Here is a 16,299-nt window from a genome sequence, read left to right as displayed (position 1 = left end):
CCAGTTGCTGCCTGGGCTTCTTTCCAGGATCAAGCTGGAAAGCAAGTCGATAATTCAGATAGCACCAGCATGGCCCAGAAGGTCATGGTTCATGGAGATCGTAAAGATGACAGTGGAGGGTCCTTGACCCCTTCCACTAAGGCCAGACCTGCTATCGCAGGGGCCTATATTCCATCCTACTTTACGAACACTAAATTTAATGGCTTGGCTATTGAGACCCACATTCTGAACAAACATGGGCTTTCCAGGTCGGTTATCTCTACTTTGATTAATGCTAGGAAGCCAGCTTCTAGAGCTATATATTATAGAGTCTGGAAAGCGTATGTTTCCTGGTGTGAATCCAAAGGTTGGCACCCTCGGAGATATATTTATAGGCAGAATTCTTGCCTTTCTACAGTTAGGCGTAGAGATGAAGCTGGCCCTGAGTACTATTAAGGGCCAAGTCTCAGCCTTATCAATTTTGTTTCAAAGACCGCTTGCTACGCATTCTTTAGTCCGGGGTTTCATGCAGGGAGTGCTGCGGATAAATCCGCCAGTTAGATCTCCCTTAAACCCTTGGGATTTAAATCTAGTTTTGTCGGTGTTACAAAAACAGCCTTTCGAACCATTACAGCATATTCCTTTAGTCCTCTTGACAAGGAAGCTGGTATTTTTAGTTGCTATAGCGTCAGCAAGGAGGGTGTCAGAATTGGCTGCTCTTTCTTGTAAAAAGCCATATTTGGTTATTCATGATTACAGATTGGTGTTACACCCTCGTCCAGGCTGGTAGTTTCAGGCTTTCATCTGAATGAAGATATTGTCCTGCCTTCGTTTTTCCCCAAACCATGTTCCAGGGAAGAAAAATCTCTACATTGTCTTGATGTAGTGAGAGCAGTAAAAATCTATTTGAAGAAAACTGCTCATATTCGTAAGACTGACGTCTTATTCATTCTGCCACAGGGTCCTAAGAAGGGACAGGCAGGGTCGAAATCCACTGTCTCCAAGTGGATTCGGCAAGTTATAATTCAAACTTATGATTTAAAGGGAAAGATTCCCCCTTTTCAAGTTAAGGCGCACTCTACCAGAGCGGTTGGTGCTTCTTGGGCAGTGCATCACCAGACCTCCATGTCTCAGATCTGCAAGGCCGCAACTTGGTCTTCAGTACATACGTTTGCAAAATGTTATCAAGTAGATGTAAGATGGAATGAGGATATCGCCTTCGGGCGCAGTGTGCTGCAGGCAGCAGTATAAGTCCTCAGGTCTGGGGGTTACCCTACGGGTTGTCTCCCTCCCCTCAAGTAGCATTGCTATGGGACATCCCACCAAGTAATTACTTGAGACTCCTATGATGTACAATAAAGAAAATAGGATTTTTAACCACTTAAGGACCGCCTCATGTAAATATGTCCTTTTTTTGAAGAGGGATATCTCGGTAACGGCAGCAGCTGCTACCACAACCAAGGTATACAGGAGGCAGTCCTGTGTACAATAACGGTGGTCTCTGCGGCGGGTTCGCCGCAAGATCAGTTATCGGCGGCGGGAGAGGTGCCACCCCCCCTCCCGCCGCTCTCCCGCGCCTTCCGCCGTTTACGGGAGCCGTCGGTAGCGGCGGAGGCAATCTGGTCCCATCGATGGCCGGGTATGGAGACGAGTGAGGCTAAGATGGCCCCACACATCTCTATACCTTAGGACGGCGGAAGCGACGTCAAAACGTCACTTCCGCCCATACCTCTTAAAGGTATATTTTTTCAATGTAATTTTTTTAAATGATTTTTTTTATTTTTTTTATTGCATTTAAGTCAAAATATGAGATCTGAGGACTTTTTGACCCCAGATCTCATATCTAAGAGGACCCGTCATGCTTTTTTCTATTACAAGGGATGTTTACATTAAAAAAGTGATCTATTATTATTTTTATTTTTTTTAAGTTTAAAAATAAAATCAAGTAAAATAAATAATAAAAACATTTTTTTAAACACCCAGCCCCAGGGTAAAAGTTTGACACCATTCCACGAGCGGGCGCAATTTTGAAGCATGACATGTTGGGTATCAATTTACTCGGCGTAACATTATCATTCACAATATAAAAAAATTGGGCTAATTTTACTGTTTTATTTTTTTTAATTCAAAAAAGTGAATTTTTTCCCAAAAAAAAGTGCGCTTGTATGATCGCTGCGCAAATACGGTGTGAAAAAAAGTATTGCAATGACCGCCATTTTATTCTCTAGGGTGTTAGAACCCCCAAACATATTTTGTTTTTTTTCTAAGTAATTTTCTAGCAAAAAAAATAACTGTTTTAAACATGTAAACGCCAAATCTGAAAAAGAGGCCTGGTCCTTAAGTGGTTAAAACAGCTTACCTGTAAAATCCTTTTCTTGGAGTACATCATATGACACAGAGCTCCCGCCCCTCTGTTTTTTGGGGTGAGAGTATATTGCTTGGCTACAAAAGCTGAGGTACTCCTGGAAGGAGGAGGGGTTATATAGGGGAGTCCACTTCCTGTATTGGTTATACCAGTGTCAACACCTGAAGGTAGGCCTATAACCCACCAAGTTATTACTTGAGACTCTGTGTCCTATGATGTACTCCAAGAAAAGTATTTTACAGGTAAGCTGTTTTAAAAATCCTATTTTTCAGGAGGCTCTTCTCAAAGGGCTAACTCACCTCCATTCTTCTTGGGACTGAAAAGGCAGACTGCGGATTTGCCCATTCCTTGTAGATGAACTTATCAATATAAGTCAAATACGGAAACACCTTAGGCGTGCGGGCCGGTGTGCAGGACCCAAAAGGGACCGCCACCTCAGCAGAGGTTCCTGCTGCATCCTGTATCTTCAGAGTATTCCGCACCGCAATAAGTGCTCCTACTGCTGGTGGTGTTTTTTTTTTATTTTTTTTTTTTTTTTTTTTGGTGTATACAAGATAAAATCCCTATTTTTTTGCTAGAAAACTTAGAATCCCTATATATATATATATATATATATATATATATATATATATTAGCAGAGAATCTAGAAAATGGCAATTGTTGCAATATTTTATGTGACACAGTATTTGTGCAGCGGTGTTTTAAATGCAATTTTTTGAGAAAGGGGACACTTTCATGAATTAAAAAAAAAGAAACTGTTATCCCAATTTTTTTGTACAATATGAAAGATGTTACGCAAAGTAAATAGATACCAAACATGTCACACGTTATAATTGCACGCACTTGTGTAATGGTGACAAATTTTGGTACTTAAAAATCGACATAGTCGACGCGTTAAAATTTTTTTTACGGTTACCAGGTTAGAGTTAGAGGAGGTCTAGTGCTAGTATTATTGCTCTCACTCTGACGATTGCGGCGATAACTCGCATGTGATTTGAACACCGTTTACATATGCGGGGTGCGACTTCCGTATGCGTTTTCTTTTCGTTTGCTTGCTGTGATGGGGTGGTTTGAAATTTTTATATATATATATATATATATATATATATATATATATATATATATGATTAAATTGTGTTTTTAAAAAAATTTGATCACTTTTATTGCTGTCACAAGGAATGTAAACATCCCTTGTGACAGTAATAGGTGGTGACAGGTACACTCTATGGAGGGATCGGGGGCCTACAAGACCCCAAATCCCCCTTTACACTTCAAAGTATTCAGATCACCGAAAATGGTGTATCTGAATACTGTAGTTTTTTTTTTTTTTTTTTTTTAATCCGGCGCCATTGGCAGCCGAGTAAACAGGAAGTGATGTCATGACGTTGCTTCCGTGTTTACATCATGGAGACTGGAAAAAAGCAGTTTCTGGCTTTGTCCCATTCTATCACTAGCTGCCAGAAGAGCCAGATCGTCGATCGGCTCTCCAGTGCCACTGGGAGGCCCAGGAAGAGCAGCAGGAGGGGGGAGACGTCCCCTCCCACATCTCCGGAATAACAACCGAGCAGCTTTTAGCCTCATCGGTTGTCGTCTTCGGAAAGCTGATCGCCGGCTCTAAACAACGGTACTGGGATGATGCTTGCAGCTGCGGGCATCATCCCGATATAAACCCCCGAAACTCAAGTACGCATATCTGCGTACGCTCAGCGGGAAGGGGTGAAGTTACAAGTTTGTTGTAAACGCATCTTTTGATGCACAAGTTGGCCGCTGGTTGTGATGACTGCCTTTTAAGATGGCAACTCCTCTGTTGAGGGGTTCCTTTTGTTGTGGGGGAAGTTATGTTTCGCTGTTTCCACCCCTCATTTTTTGACACTGCTTGGGGACGTCCCTAAGGTCAAGAATTAAAGGAGCTGTGTCCGTCAAGGAATGAAATAGAAAATGGGATCTTTGTACTCCCCGTAATCCTTTTCTCTGAAGTTCATTGACGGACACAGCGCCCGCCCCTCCTATTCATGTTTGTACTGCTTTTTGACAAACTGAGCTACAGGAAGCAGGGTGAGGGTCTATAGCCAGAGGGACCGCCCCCTGGGCCGTGCTGTGTGGTCTTGCTGTTTTCTGCCTAGTCCTCTCCTGAAGGTGGTGTGATAACCCTAAGGTCAGGAATTAAAGGAGCTGTGTCTGTCAATGAACTTCAGAGAAAAGAGTACAAAAATCTTTTTTTTTTTTTTTTTTTTATTGCACAAAATTATAGCGCAAAAAAATAAATGGAGTAGTGATCAAATACCATTTTTTCGGCGTAATACACGCACTTTTTCCCCCCTGAAATCGGGGGTGCAAGTTATACGCCGATCCCCCGCTGTTTCTCACCCTTTCTCCTGTTCTCTACGGCTTCTGGGTGTTTTCGGCCGTTCTCGGCTATCTTTGGCTGTTCTCGGCTATTTTTGCCCGCACTCGGCCATTTTCGGTGGCCGAGTGTGGGCGAAAATAGCCGAGAGCGGCCGAGATGCACAGGACATCCGCTCTGTATCTCGGCGGCGCCATTTTTAAACGGCAAACGACTGGCAAGGCTGCAAATGACACTGACAAGGCTGCATTGATATGTAAGTTTTTTCCTTAAACTTCCCTCCTAAAAGTTTTTTTTTTCTTTTAAATTCCCTCCTAAACTTGGGGTGCGTGTTATACGCCAGTGCTTGTTATACACCGATAAATACAATACTCCCTAGGGGAATAACCACTAGTGGAATCTAGGATGGAAAAAGATCTGGGGATAAAACTAATTCTGACACTACAAGATTCTGGTCTGGCCGCATCTTGAGTTTTCCTTCCAGTTCTGGGCACTAGGCCTCAGGAAGGATATTCTGGAACTGGAGTCCAGATAAGGACTCGTGTGATCCTGGGAACGGCCAGCCAGTGTTTGCCATGTCCTGAAAATAAGTCGGGACGCATGAATGTAAATATTGGGGGTACTTCAGCCAACTGTCGTGTGTGACAGAAAAAGCATACAGGTATGGTATTTGCATTAAACCATCTGGGCCCTTGTGTTCATGGGCAAATTTATGTAAAAGGGCAAACTTAGACCTGCTTTTGGACTCCATTCAGATTACTTCTAGGTTTACCAAGTTTTAAAGCGGAACTTCAGAAAACGAAATAGTCTTCCCTTGTAGTTGGGCTGTGTCTGCACGGCAAGAGTTAATTTTACTACAGCAGGTATGTGTTCACCCCTATTTGCTACCTTTTGCAGCTTGAGGGGGGCCATTTCGGGGGTAATAAAAACTAAAGTTGTCCCAATACTAGTATCGGGACCAATACCGAGCATTTGCGCAAGTACTTGTACTCGCACAAATGCTCCCGATACCTGGTAGAGGCGGTGTTTCATCAGATTAAGCAACCCGGCGCAACCTGAAGTCAGCGGGGGGGAACAACGGAAGTGACACTCATGTCAACGTTGGTGCTTGGACATCCCAATGCCCATCTTGGTACACCCTGCACTTGGCCACAGTAAGCATGCAGCAGACATCTTGTTACGCCCAGCCCATATGGCTCGGGCTGGGTGTAACAAGATGGCCGCTACTGCTTTTATGCGGCCGAGTGGAAAGAGTACCAAGATTGGCATCGCAGGCAGCCTTTCCTTTCATGACATTCAGTGCCTGCCCATCAGTGCCCATAAATGCCACCTATCAGTGTCCAATGCCTGTAAGTGCCACCTGTCGGTGCCAGCCACCTGTCAATGACATCTATCAGTGCCCAATGCCCATAAGTGCCCCTATCAGTGCCAGCCACCTGTCAGTTCCATTTATCAGTGCCAGCCACCTGTCGCTGTCACCTATTTGTCAGTTCCAGCCATCAGTGCTGCATATCTGTGCCACCTAATCTGTATTGTGGTCTGAAAACTGTCACATGACATTAAAAGAAAAGTATTGGTTATCGTGAGTACTTGAAAAAAGTATTGGTACTTGTACTCTGTCTTAAAAAAAAAAAAAGTGGTATCAGGAAAACCCTAGTAAAACACACACATCATTGGTATTGGTGCCACCTTCTTTTGCATATATTGAATAGATATAACCAAATGTTTTCAATGATATAATAAAAATCCCTCTGGAAATGCATTTTTTTTCTTTTTTTTTTTGTCTTTATGTATCCCTCACACTACTGCTCTTTAATGATAAACCTTTATTTTCTTTTAAGATTACAAAGTCTGCAAACGGAACACGTTTCTGTGAATGGATTGTACACAGACTCCGACTCTCCTCAGGTAGTCAGCACATATATGTGTACATTTATAAAATTGTAAAGAGAGAAATTGGCTGCCATTGCTGACCTGCATCTGAAAATGCTGGCTGTCATACTGACGCTCTTGAGATTTGAGTTATTGACCTTTTTCTTTTGTTGCTAGTTGGGTGTTAAGAATTGGGGTAGTTTTGTTTCTGTAAAACTTTCATGTATAGGGAAGGACTAGTAGTTTTAGGTCAGTTTGGTTTTAGGTTTTTTAAATAGTTTTCGACCAACTGGTTCAAACAAAGTATTACTACATCAGTTGCGTAAAGTATACAACGTGGTGTTCCAACAGCAGGACAGGAAAGTCCTGTTCCCAGAACAAATTGAGCCGGGCTGAGTGCTGCTCATCCATTCATAGGAAGCCTTGTATGTTATGAATGAAAATAGGGCTTCCTCTAGCAGGGAGGTGGAGAGGCAGATGGCTGATGTCATAATCTCCACCCCATCCAATGAGAGGAAGCCTTGTATTCAAATACAAAATAAAAAGGCTTCCTGCAAATGGTTTAGCAGCCCAACCCGATTTTGTTCCAGGGGCCACTACTGGAATACAGCACTGATAATACATACTGTTATACAGCACTTTCGTAGGCACATCTGTTAGTGAACATTACGTCTGGCCCTAGTGTCCTGGATTCTCAGGCTACGGAATTGTCCTTTAAGGATTCAATCCGACAATGCCACGGCTGTGGCCTACTGCAATCACCAGGGGGGCACGAGAAGTCACACAGCCCGAAAAGAGGTGAATCATGTTCTAGCTTGGGCACAAAGAAACATTCCTTGCCTATCAGCGGTTTTCATTCCAGGGATAGAGAATTGTCAGGCTGACTACTTGAGTAACCAACAATTGTTTCCGGGAGAATGGTCCCTTCACCCTGACATCTTTTTGTCTATGTCAAAGATGGGTTATTCCAGACGTTGATCTGTTTGTGTCCAGATTCAACAACAAAGTCGACAACGTGTCCAGGACGAGGCATCTGCTAGCGTACGGAACAGACGCCTTGGTCTTCCCATGGGATCAGTTTTCACTGATCTATGCGTTTCCTCCGGTTCTGCTACTTCCGTGCCTTCTCTGCAGGAACAGAAGGAAGTGATTCTGGTGGCCCAGAAGATCTTGGTTTGCCGAGATCATAAAGATGGTGGTAGGAGTCCCTTGGACCCTGCCATTGAGGCCAGACCTTCTCGCTCAAGGTCCGGTATTCCATCCTACCTTACAAACGTTAAATTTAATTGTTTGCCTATTGAAACCCACATTCTAAAGGACCATGGGTTATCCCCTTCAGTAGTGTCTACTTTGGTTAATGCTAGGAAGCTAGCCTCCAGAGTCATTTAATATATAGTCTGGAAGGCATATGTTTCCTGGTGTGGATCCAGGGGTTGGCACTCCAGGAAGTATGTCATAGGTAGGATCCTTGAATACCTGCAAATGGGATTGGAAATTAAGCTGGCCTTGAGTACTATCAAGGGCCAGGTCTCGGCCTAATCAACGGCCTCTTGCTTCTCACTCTCTGGTGTGTAGTTTTATTCAGGGGGCAACACAAATGAATCTCTGTCAGGGCACCTCTAAATCCTTGGGATTTGAATTTAGTCTTGTTGGCTTTACAGAAACAGTTTTGAGCCTATACGGGAAATTCCCTTGGTTCTTTTGCCAAGAAAAATAGTATTTTTTGTTGCCATATCCTCTACCAGAAGAGTATCAGAACTGGCGGTTCTGTCTTGTAAAGAGCCATATTTCATCATGCATAAGGATAAGGTGGTATTGCGGCCTCATCCTGAATTCCTACCGAAGGTGGTGACAGGTTTTCATTTGAACCAGGATATTCAGTGTGTGTATGCTTTTCAAAAAATATGCAGATTTAGACAGTCTTTCATATTGCCAGGCAGTGCTCACGTAACCGCCCACCACTCTCCTCCCCGCCTCTTGGATGATGCGCGAGTGGTGCTATAACATAAAATATAAAGCAGCATATTTTTAAAAAGTGCATGCACTGGGATACATCATAATTGAATGTAACAAAGAGAATTGTAGAAAAAAAGCCCCATACACACTATCAGATTTTCTGCTGATTTTTATTTTTTTTTCCCCTTCAGACTTACCAAAACCATATAATATGAGGTCAAACCTTAGGAGTTTCAATGTGCATGCAATCAGGCTGGCCCTGGTTCAGGTTTTGGTAAATCTGAAGACAAAAATCAGCAGAAAATCTGATAGTGTGTATGGGGCTTAAGAGACAGTGGCTTTACAACTACTTTTATTTTTTCTTTGGTGACTTTAATCAAGACCTGGGACAGAAACCCTGCTTAAGCTGGTCTCTACACAGTAGTTATCTGGATTAGTGTATCCTCAGCAATAGCCCTGGCTTTAGCTTTTCCCAGTTGCTGCTGGACTAGAAGAATGCAGGGCTAGCCTTGAAAGTGTTCTTTGGGTGCTGGGCTCTGCATTGTTGCACTTCCCGGACCTTGATGTACTGCGTCAGTTAACTGCCAAGCATTCTCTAGGTCCAGATCTTTGGCACAGCATCTGGTGTGATCTGTCTTTGAAATGGGCCTTTTTTTGTGGCAAGGCTGGCCAGGAATGTGACCTTTTGGGCACTGGAGTCTTCATTGTAGCGCTTTCATAGATCTTTTCCAGATCTACAGTGCCTTGAAAACCTATTCATACCCCTTGCAATTTCCCATATTTTCTCATTGTGGCGGATCTCGGATTCGCCATAACCAGCCCTTAACCCCTCAATCACGAGACAAGCCACACAGGTGTGGAGGGTTAAACATCCAGAGCACAAAACTCTTTATTAAGTGCCAAACATACTTTTAACATAGCTAGGGACACTCCCCTTAGCCTGGTCATGGGGGGGTAGGGGACAAGGAAGAACCAATGGAAACTCAACACTTGTATATTCAAACAACTATAGTTGAAGCACGTGAAGGGATTATGACTAGCAGGCAGCCCCTCCTTACACATCCCCTGCTGGGGGGGGGGAAGGGATGCAGCATTACATTATCGCATTCTTAGGTAGCCAGGAACGACTCCACAAGCCCATCCACAGATACTGCATTCACCCGGTTCCAATGACTGGCGAATCTGGACACATGTCTGGAGGTAGCATCTTCTCCAGGTGGTGGGAGACGGCAAGTATCATGTACTTTGCTGGGCCATAGTCTGTGGGTAGGAGGCGAGCCCACAGCCCCTTCCAAAACACACAGTGACAGTTTGTTCTGTCACATTTCTCCCCTTTTAAAAACCAACTAACCAGCTCTGACCCTCAACTGGTCTGGACCTGCGTTAGTCACAAATTCCCACCCCTGGGGAGCAAAACCACACATACGGTCTGCCATGAACAAAAACAGCCGCTTCAGAGCAGGACCTGCTCTCATGTCTTCAGTCTGCACTCCCATGGTCCGGGGGCCTGGTTGCAGGTATTGGGGGGTGGGGGGGGGGGCTGAATAATCCTCTGCCCTGATGCCAGCACTTCAGCTGGTAGGGAGCTTAGGCTGGTAGTGCTAAGCCATTGGGGGGGAAAAGGTACTTGGTTTTCTGCTGGGGAGGTATCTTGCAGGGGCTATCTCCTGGACTCTCCAGCTCTTTTTCTGATGCTGGGCTGAGACCAACAGCACTCTGCCCCGTAGCCACCGCTTCTGCTGGGGGGGACATATACAAAGGTAGAGTTCAGCCACTGGGGAGGGGGAAGGGTATTCTCCCCTCCTGGTTCTGTGACCAGCTGCTGGGGCGACTTCTGAAAGGGGCTGTCTCCCAAACACTCCAAAAGCATACTGAGGGCTGGGCAGGGGCCAGCGGCACTCTGCCCCATAGCCAGCGCTTCTGCTGGAGGGATAAACACTGGGATAGTGTCCAAGCGCTGAGGAGGTAGAATGGTTTTCTCCACTCCCAGTGGGGATATCCGCTGCTGGCGAAACAGTTCCAGAGGATCATAGCTCTTACTCTCCTGATCCAATTCTGAGGGTGGGCAGAGGCTAGCGGCGCTCTGCTCCGTCGCCAGCGCTTCTGCTGGGGATATAAACACTGGTGTAGGGTCCAAGTGCTTGGGAGGGAGAATTGCTTTCTCCACTCCCAGTGGGAATATCTGCTGCTGGGGAAACGGCTCATTGAGGTCATCCCTCGGTCTCCCTGGATCTAACTCTGAGGGTGGACAGAGACCAGTGGCGCTCTTCCTCGTAGCCAGCTCTTCTGGGGCATCGGATGAGATACTCTGGACTTGCTGCTGATCACCATCTACCAGCCTTCCTGCGCCCGTCTCAACTCCCCCTTCCGAGACTTTTATGCTATTGGCTTGTCTCGCTTATAGGCAATCTCGAGCTCCCATTCCTGCTCAACCAGGAACTCCAATTCCTCCAGATCACATGCCTCTTCTGGGAGGTCCAGCACCTCATCTCGGAAGTCCAGAATGTCTTCCAGCCTCCACTCAATGCTCCCAAAGTCTGGGTCTCCGTACATTTTTTGATGGAGCAGCCCCACGCCGCCGTAGCCAATGCCATTTGCTGTACCTGGCCACAGTTGAGCCGCAAAGTACCGGAGGGCTCTATAGCTGGCATCCAGCCTCATCTCCTCCCGAGCCAATCTTCCGAGCTCCTTCTTCCACTCATCTTGCGATTGTTCCCTCAGGAACACCTCTCGTGCATGGTACTGGGTCCACTACATCTCTGTGGAGGAGGGAAGGATCTTCCCCTGTTTGTACCGCTCGTGGCTTAGCGCCTCTTGCCAGAGTTGCTGGCGGATCAAATGCTCCCAGCGGAGCATGATGTGCTCTGTCACTGGTCCCCGATGTTTCTTCCGCATGCCTTGCAGCCTCCTCCCGAACTCTGCTCTCAGTTTGGCTGGTCCCCGTATTGCTCCTCAGTGGCTGCCCGGATCTTGAATCCCGGTGGGGATTTGGATGTCCTGGACTGCAGGAGACATCCCACTGCTGCCACCACTGTGGCGGATCTCGGATACCACTGCTGGGCATCTCCGCCAGACCTGTGTCTCCTGTCCTCCAAATGCACCCGCAGCCTGCACATTCCCCATAACCAGCCCTTAACCCCTCAATCACGAGACAAACCACACAGGTGTGTGTTTAAACATCCAGAGCATAAAACTCTTTATTAAGTGCCAAACATACACTTTTTACATAGCTAGGGACACTCCCCTTAGCCTGGTCGGGGGGGGGGGGGGTTAGGGGACAAGGAAGAACCAATGGAAACTCAACACTTGTATATTCAAACTACAGTTGAAGCACATGAAGGGATTATGACTAGCAGGCAGCCCCTCCTTACACATCCCCTGCTGGGATGTGTCCCCAGACCAGACCTTTTGTCTACATGCCATGACCCATCACATTTAACACAACAAGAGGGGGGGGGAGAGGGGATGCAGCATTACATTACATTATCTCATTATCTTAGGTAGCCATGAACGACTCCACAAGCCCAGCCACAGATACTGCATTCACCCGGTTCCGATGACTGGGGAATCTGAACACAAATGTCTGGAGGGGTAGCATCTTCTCCAGGTGGTGGGAGACGGCAAGTAGCCCTCCAAATATGTACTTTGCTGGGCCATAGTCCGTGGGTAGGAGGCGAGCCCACAGCCCCTTCCAAAACGCACAGTGACAGTTTATTCTGTCACACTCATGTTACAGCCAAAAATTTTAATATATTTTATTGAGATTTTATATGATAGACCAACAGAAAGAGGCACATAATTGTAAAGTGGAAGGAAAATTATAAATGTTTTTCCAAATCTTTGCCTTCAGAAGTCACCTAATTGGTAAATGGAGTCCACCTATGTGTAATTTAATCTCTGTATAAATACATTTGTAGTCAGAGTCTTTATACGGAAATACGATGACCCTAACTACCAAGGCCTGAGGTGTGCCTTGGCCTGGCTGGACAGTATGCCTAAAAGAGGGCATACCCTGAATGAATGTATGAAATGTAAATGAAATGATGAAAGCAATGGGGGAACGGGTGGGTGGGAACCCAGAAATGAGCCGACGAAGGCTCTGATGGAGGAGGAGGGATTTAAAGCCCTCAGACTCCTCCTACAAATTAAGGCTAGCCTGCGGCCAGCCTTCCAACTTGTAGTCAGAGTCTTCATACGGAAATACGATGACCCTAACTACCAAGGCCTGAGGTGTGCCTTGGCCTGGCTGGACAGTATGCCTAAAAGAGGGCAAAACGATACAAAGTAGGTGTGATGTGAAAGCTACAAAGAAGGCCCGCAACAATCGTTTAGTCCGGAAAATGCAAATGCCCGGCTGACTACAGAAAAGGGCCCCCTGTGAGACCTACAAAAATTGCCCAGGAACCAGATGAATAACAGAAAAGGGGTTAGGATTCCAGCCTGGTTTGGCAAGTAACCTGGACGTGAGAACAACTGTTTGTAGTGAGAGGATGGAGAAAGCGCAGACCCACGGAATGATGCAGAGAAGGCCAACTTACTTACCCGACACCAAGGCTAAGGTACAGAAATATGACCACAAACCCCTAGCTTAACCATCTATACCAATGATGGGGAAGTTGTAAGTGGTAAGAGAGAACCTGCCTAGAGCACTAACTAGGAACTGCCAAGGGAAGGAGACAGGAAGTCTGAGACACCACGAAAACCTGGCCGGTAACTGGTAGCCGTGCCAAAGAGAAACATCCCCGATTCCCCTCCCTTGACGGTTAGAGAGGGTGAGCCGCAAAAATTTGCAGCTTGACAGGAGTTTGTAGGTCCTGAAAACTAGTCACCTGATAGAAACTACATGGAATTGGCAGATGAGGCCAAATTGCCGATGCAATACCCAGCGAAACCCATAAACATGAACCTATGAGACCATCCCGCCTTGTGAGAAGCCCACTACAAACTCTGGATAAGAACCATTGGCCAGATTGATTACCCGAGACCACACTGCCCCCAGTTCTACAAGCCACTGCGAGAAATTCCAACATCACCTGAAGGTGCACTGAGAAGAACAGGAGCCGCAGCTGAAACCTCAGTGCAAGCCTAACGAGCTATGAACCCCACCATCCAGACTAACAAATAAGAGCGCATTGAGAAACTGCATGAACTGGGTTGAAGAATCCTGCACAAAACATGCGCTGCACTGGTGGATGGAAGAGGTTGAACAGAGTTGGGAATAAACCCCTGAATACTGCCCCCCCCCCAGCTGAGGCCGCTAAAGTGGTACCCTGGCGATAACTGAGCTAAGAGTTTGGTCCCACCCCTAAAAATGGGGTGCTACCGAGCACTGAACCCCCATGCGATGGTGGAGGGATGAATGTGCACCGGCCTCCTCCGCAACCCACCCCAAACCCTGAACCAAGAAAAACACAACAAGCGAAAAGAGAACAGACAATCAACACACAAAACAATACCCCTACATACCTGACAAGTATGAGGATGTAAGTGCAGAAATGACAAGACCAACAGCGCGTGAATGTGAACCTAATGCTGACACAACCCTAGTGTATGTAGTGAGTGAGCCCGAGCAAACTGCAGTGCCAAGACAGGTAATTAAAAAACGAACGCTCAGGGCTGAGGTACCCACAGACCGTGGTGGATAGTAGTAGTAAAGGTTTGGTGAACGTGCACGTATGACGTATGGTATACGGGCGAGAAAATTGTGGGACGACAATTAAAAACGAAGCCCGTACGGGTCCGTAGACGTGATGGACCCTAGATGTGTGCCCTAGGTAACAGACATACTACGAACATCAAGCTATGACATGAAAGTTGCAAACAAAAGCTATGACAGAACAACAGCGGCAGATGGCAAGCAACCCTCAGGGCTAGTGTACCCACCGACCGTGGTGGGTAGATGTACAAGTGAGATGAAAAAAGCATGCAACTTATAACATATGGTATGCGGGCGAGAAGATTGCGGAACGGCAAACAATTGAAACCTCAGCCCGTATGGTCCATAGGCGTGACAGACCAGGAAATGAGCCCTGGCCAACAGAAAAGCTAGGTACAAAACGCCATGACAGAAAGCAGACAGGTAGCAACAATCCTCCGGCCTAGTATACCCACAAACCGTGGTGGGTAGACGTGCAACGAAATGAGCGTGCACCGTATGATGTGTGTTATACGGGAGAGAAAATAAGTAACAAAATGAAACAAACCTCAGCCCGTATGCTGTCCAGGCATTCCTGTCAGATCCAAACGCTATGACGGAAATGCAGGACGGCAAACGCTATGACGGAAATGCAGGACAGCGAGCGCCATGACGGAAATGCAGGACGGCGAGCGCCATAACGGAAATGCAGGACGGCGAACGCCATGGCGGAAATGCAGGACGGCGAACGCCATGGCGGAAATGCAGGACGGCGAACGCCATGGCGGAAATGCAGGACAGCGGACGCCATGACGGAAATGCAGGACGGCGAACGCCATGACGGAAATGCAGGACGGCGAACGCCACGACGGGGAAAAAAGCTGGACGGCGAACGCCACGACGGGGGAAAAAAGCTGGACGGCGAACGCCACGACGGGGAAAAAAGCTGGACGGCGAACGCCACGACGGGGAAAAAAGCTGGACGGCGAACGCCACGACGGGGAAAAAAGCTGGACGGCGAACGCCACGACGGGGAAAAAAGCTGGACGGCGAACGCCACGACGGGGAAAAAAAAGCTGGACGGCGAACGCCACGACGGGGAAAAAAAGCTGGACGGCGAACGCCACGACGGGGAAAAAAAGCTGGACGGCGAACGCCACGACGGGGAAAAAAAGCTGGACGGCGAACGCCACGACGGGGAAAAAAAGCTGGACGGCGAACGCCACGACGGGGAAAAAAAGCTGGACGGCGAACGCCACGACGGGGAAAAAAAGCTGGACGGCGAACGCCACGACGGGGAAAAAAAGCTGGACGGCGAACGCCACGACGGGGAAAAAAAGCTGGACGGCGAACGCCACGACGGGGAAAAAAAGCTGGACGGCGAACGCCACGACGGGGAAAAAAAGCTGGACGGCGAACGCCACGACGGGGAAAAAAAGCTGGACGGCGAACGCCACGACGGGGAAAAAAGCTGGACGGCGAACGCCACGCCGGGGAAAAAAGCTGGACGGCGAACGCCACGCCGGGGAAAAAAGCTGGACGGCGAACGCCACGCCGGGGAAAAAAGCTGGACGGCGAACGCCACGCCGGGGAAAAAAGCTGGACGGCGAACGCCACGCCGGGGAAAAAAGCTGGACGGCGAACGCCACGCCGGGGAAAAAAGCTGGACGGCGAACGCCACGCCGGGGAAAAAAGCTGGACGGCGAACGCCACGACGGGAAAACGCAGAGACAGAAACCTGGAGCTGAGTGCCGTGATAAACCCCCGTGACTGAAATGGGTGCCTGGACATGCAGGGGGGGGTGCGAGAGTGCCGGGAGGTGAACAGGTGGCTGAGTGCCCCCCCATGAAAACCGGGAAGCGTGTGGGCATCCCCTCCATGGAGCATGGCGAGAGTTCCCGGGAGGTGAACTGGCTGGCAAGCGACAAGTGGACAGAAAAATGCTGTGACAGAAAAATGCTGTGACAGAAAAATGCTGTGACAGAAAAAATGCTGTGACAGAAAATGCTGGACAGAAACCTTGTGACAGAAACAGAAAATGCTGTGACAGAAAATGCTGTGACAGAAAACACTTACGACCGAAACCTGGACAGAATGCAGGCTGGGATCGACACATAGACGAAAGAAGCAAATTCACAAGAGACAGCA

At 47.4% G+C, this 16,299-nt stretch overlaps 1 protein-coding gene across 2 annotated transcripts in view; it reads left to right on the top strand.

Moving 5' to 3' along the window:
- Positions 1-16,299, top strand: part of LOC143933943 (spectrin beta chain, non-erythrocytic 1-like) — a gene marked incomplete in the record, with an annotated part of 1,131,488 nt that overhangs the window by 1,041,850 nt on the left and 73,339 nt on the right. For both annotated transcript variants that reach the window (XM_077457128.1, XM_077457138.1), the window contains 1 exon segment: positions 6,530-6,596. In XM_077457128.1, coding sequence (XP_077313254.1) covers positions 6,530-6,596 — 67 coding nt within the window.

Source organism: Lithobates pipiens, unplaced genomic scaffold, assembly GCF_037356315.1.
Source record: "Lithobates pipiens isolate NorthernLeopardFrog02 unplaced genomic scaffold, aLitPip1_a1.2 Scaffold_10, whole genome shotgun sequence".
Lineage (NCBI taxonomy): Eukaryota > Metazoa > Chordata > Amphibia > Anura > Ranidae > Lithobates > Lithobates pipiens.
This window is presented reverse-complemented; position numbering and strand designations above follow the sequence as displayed.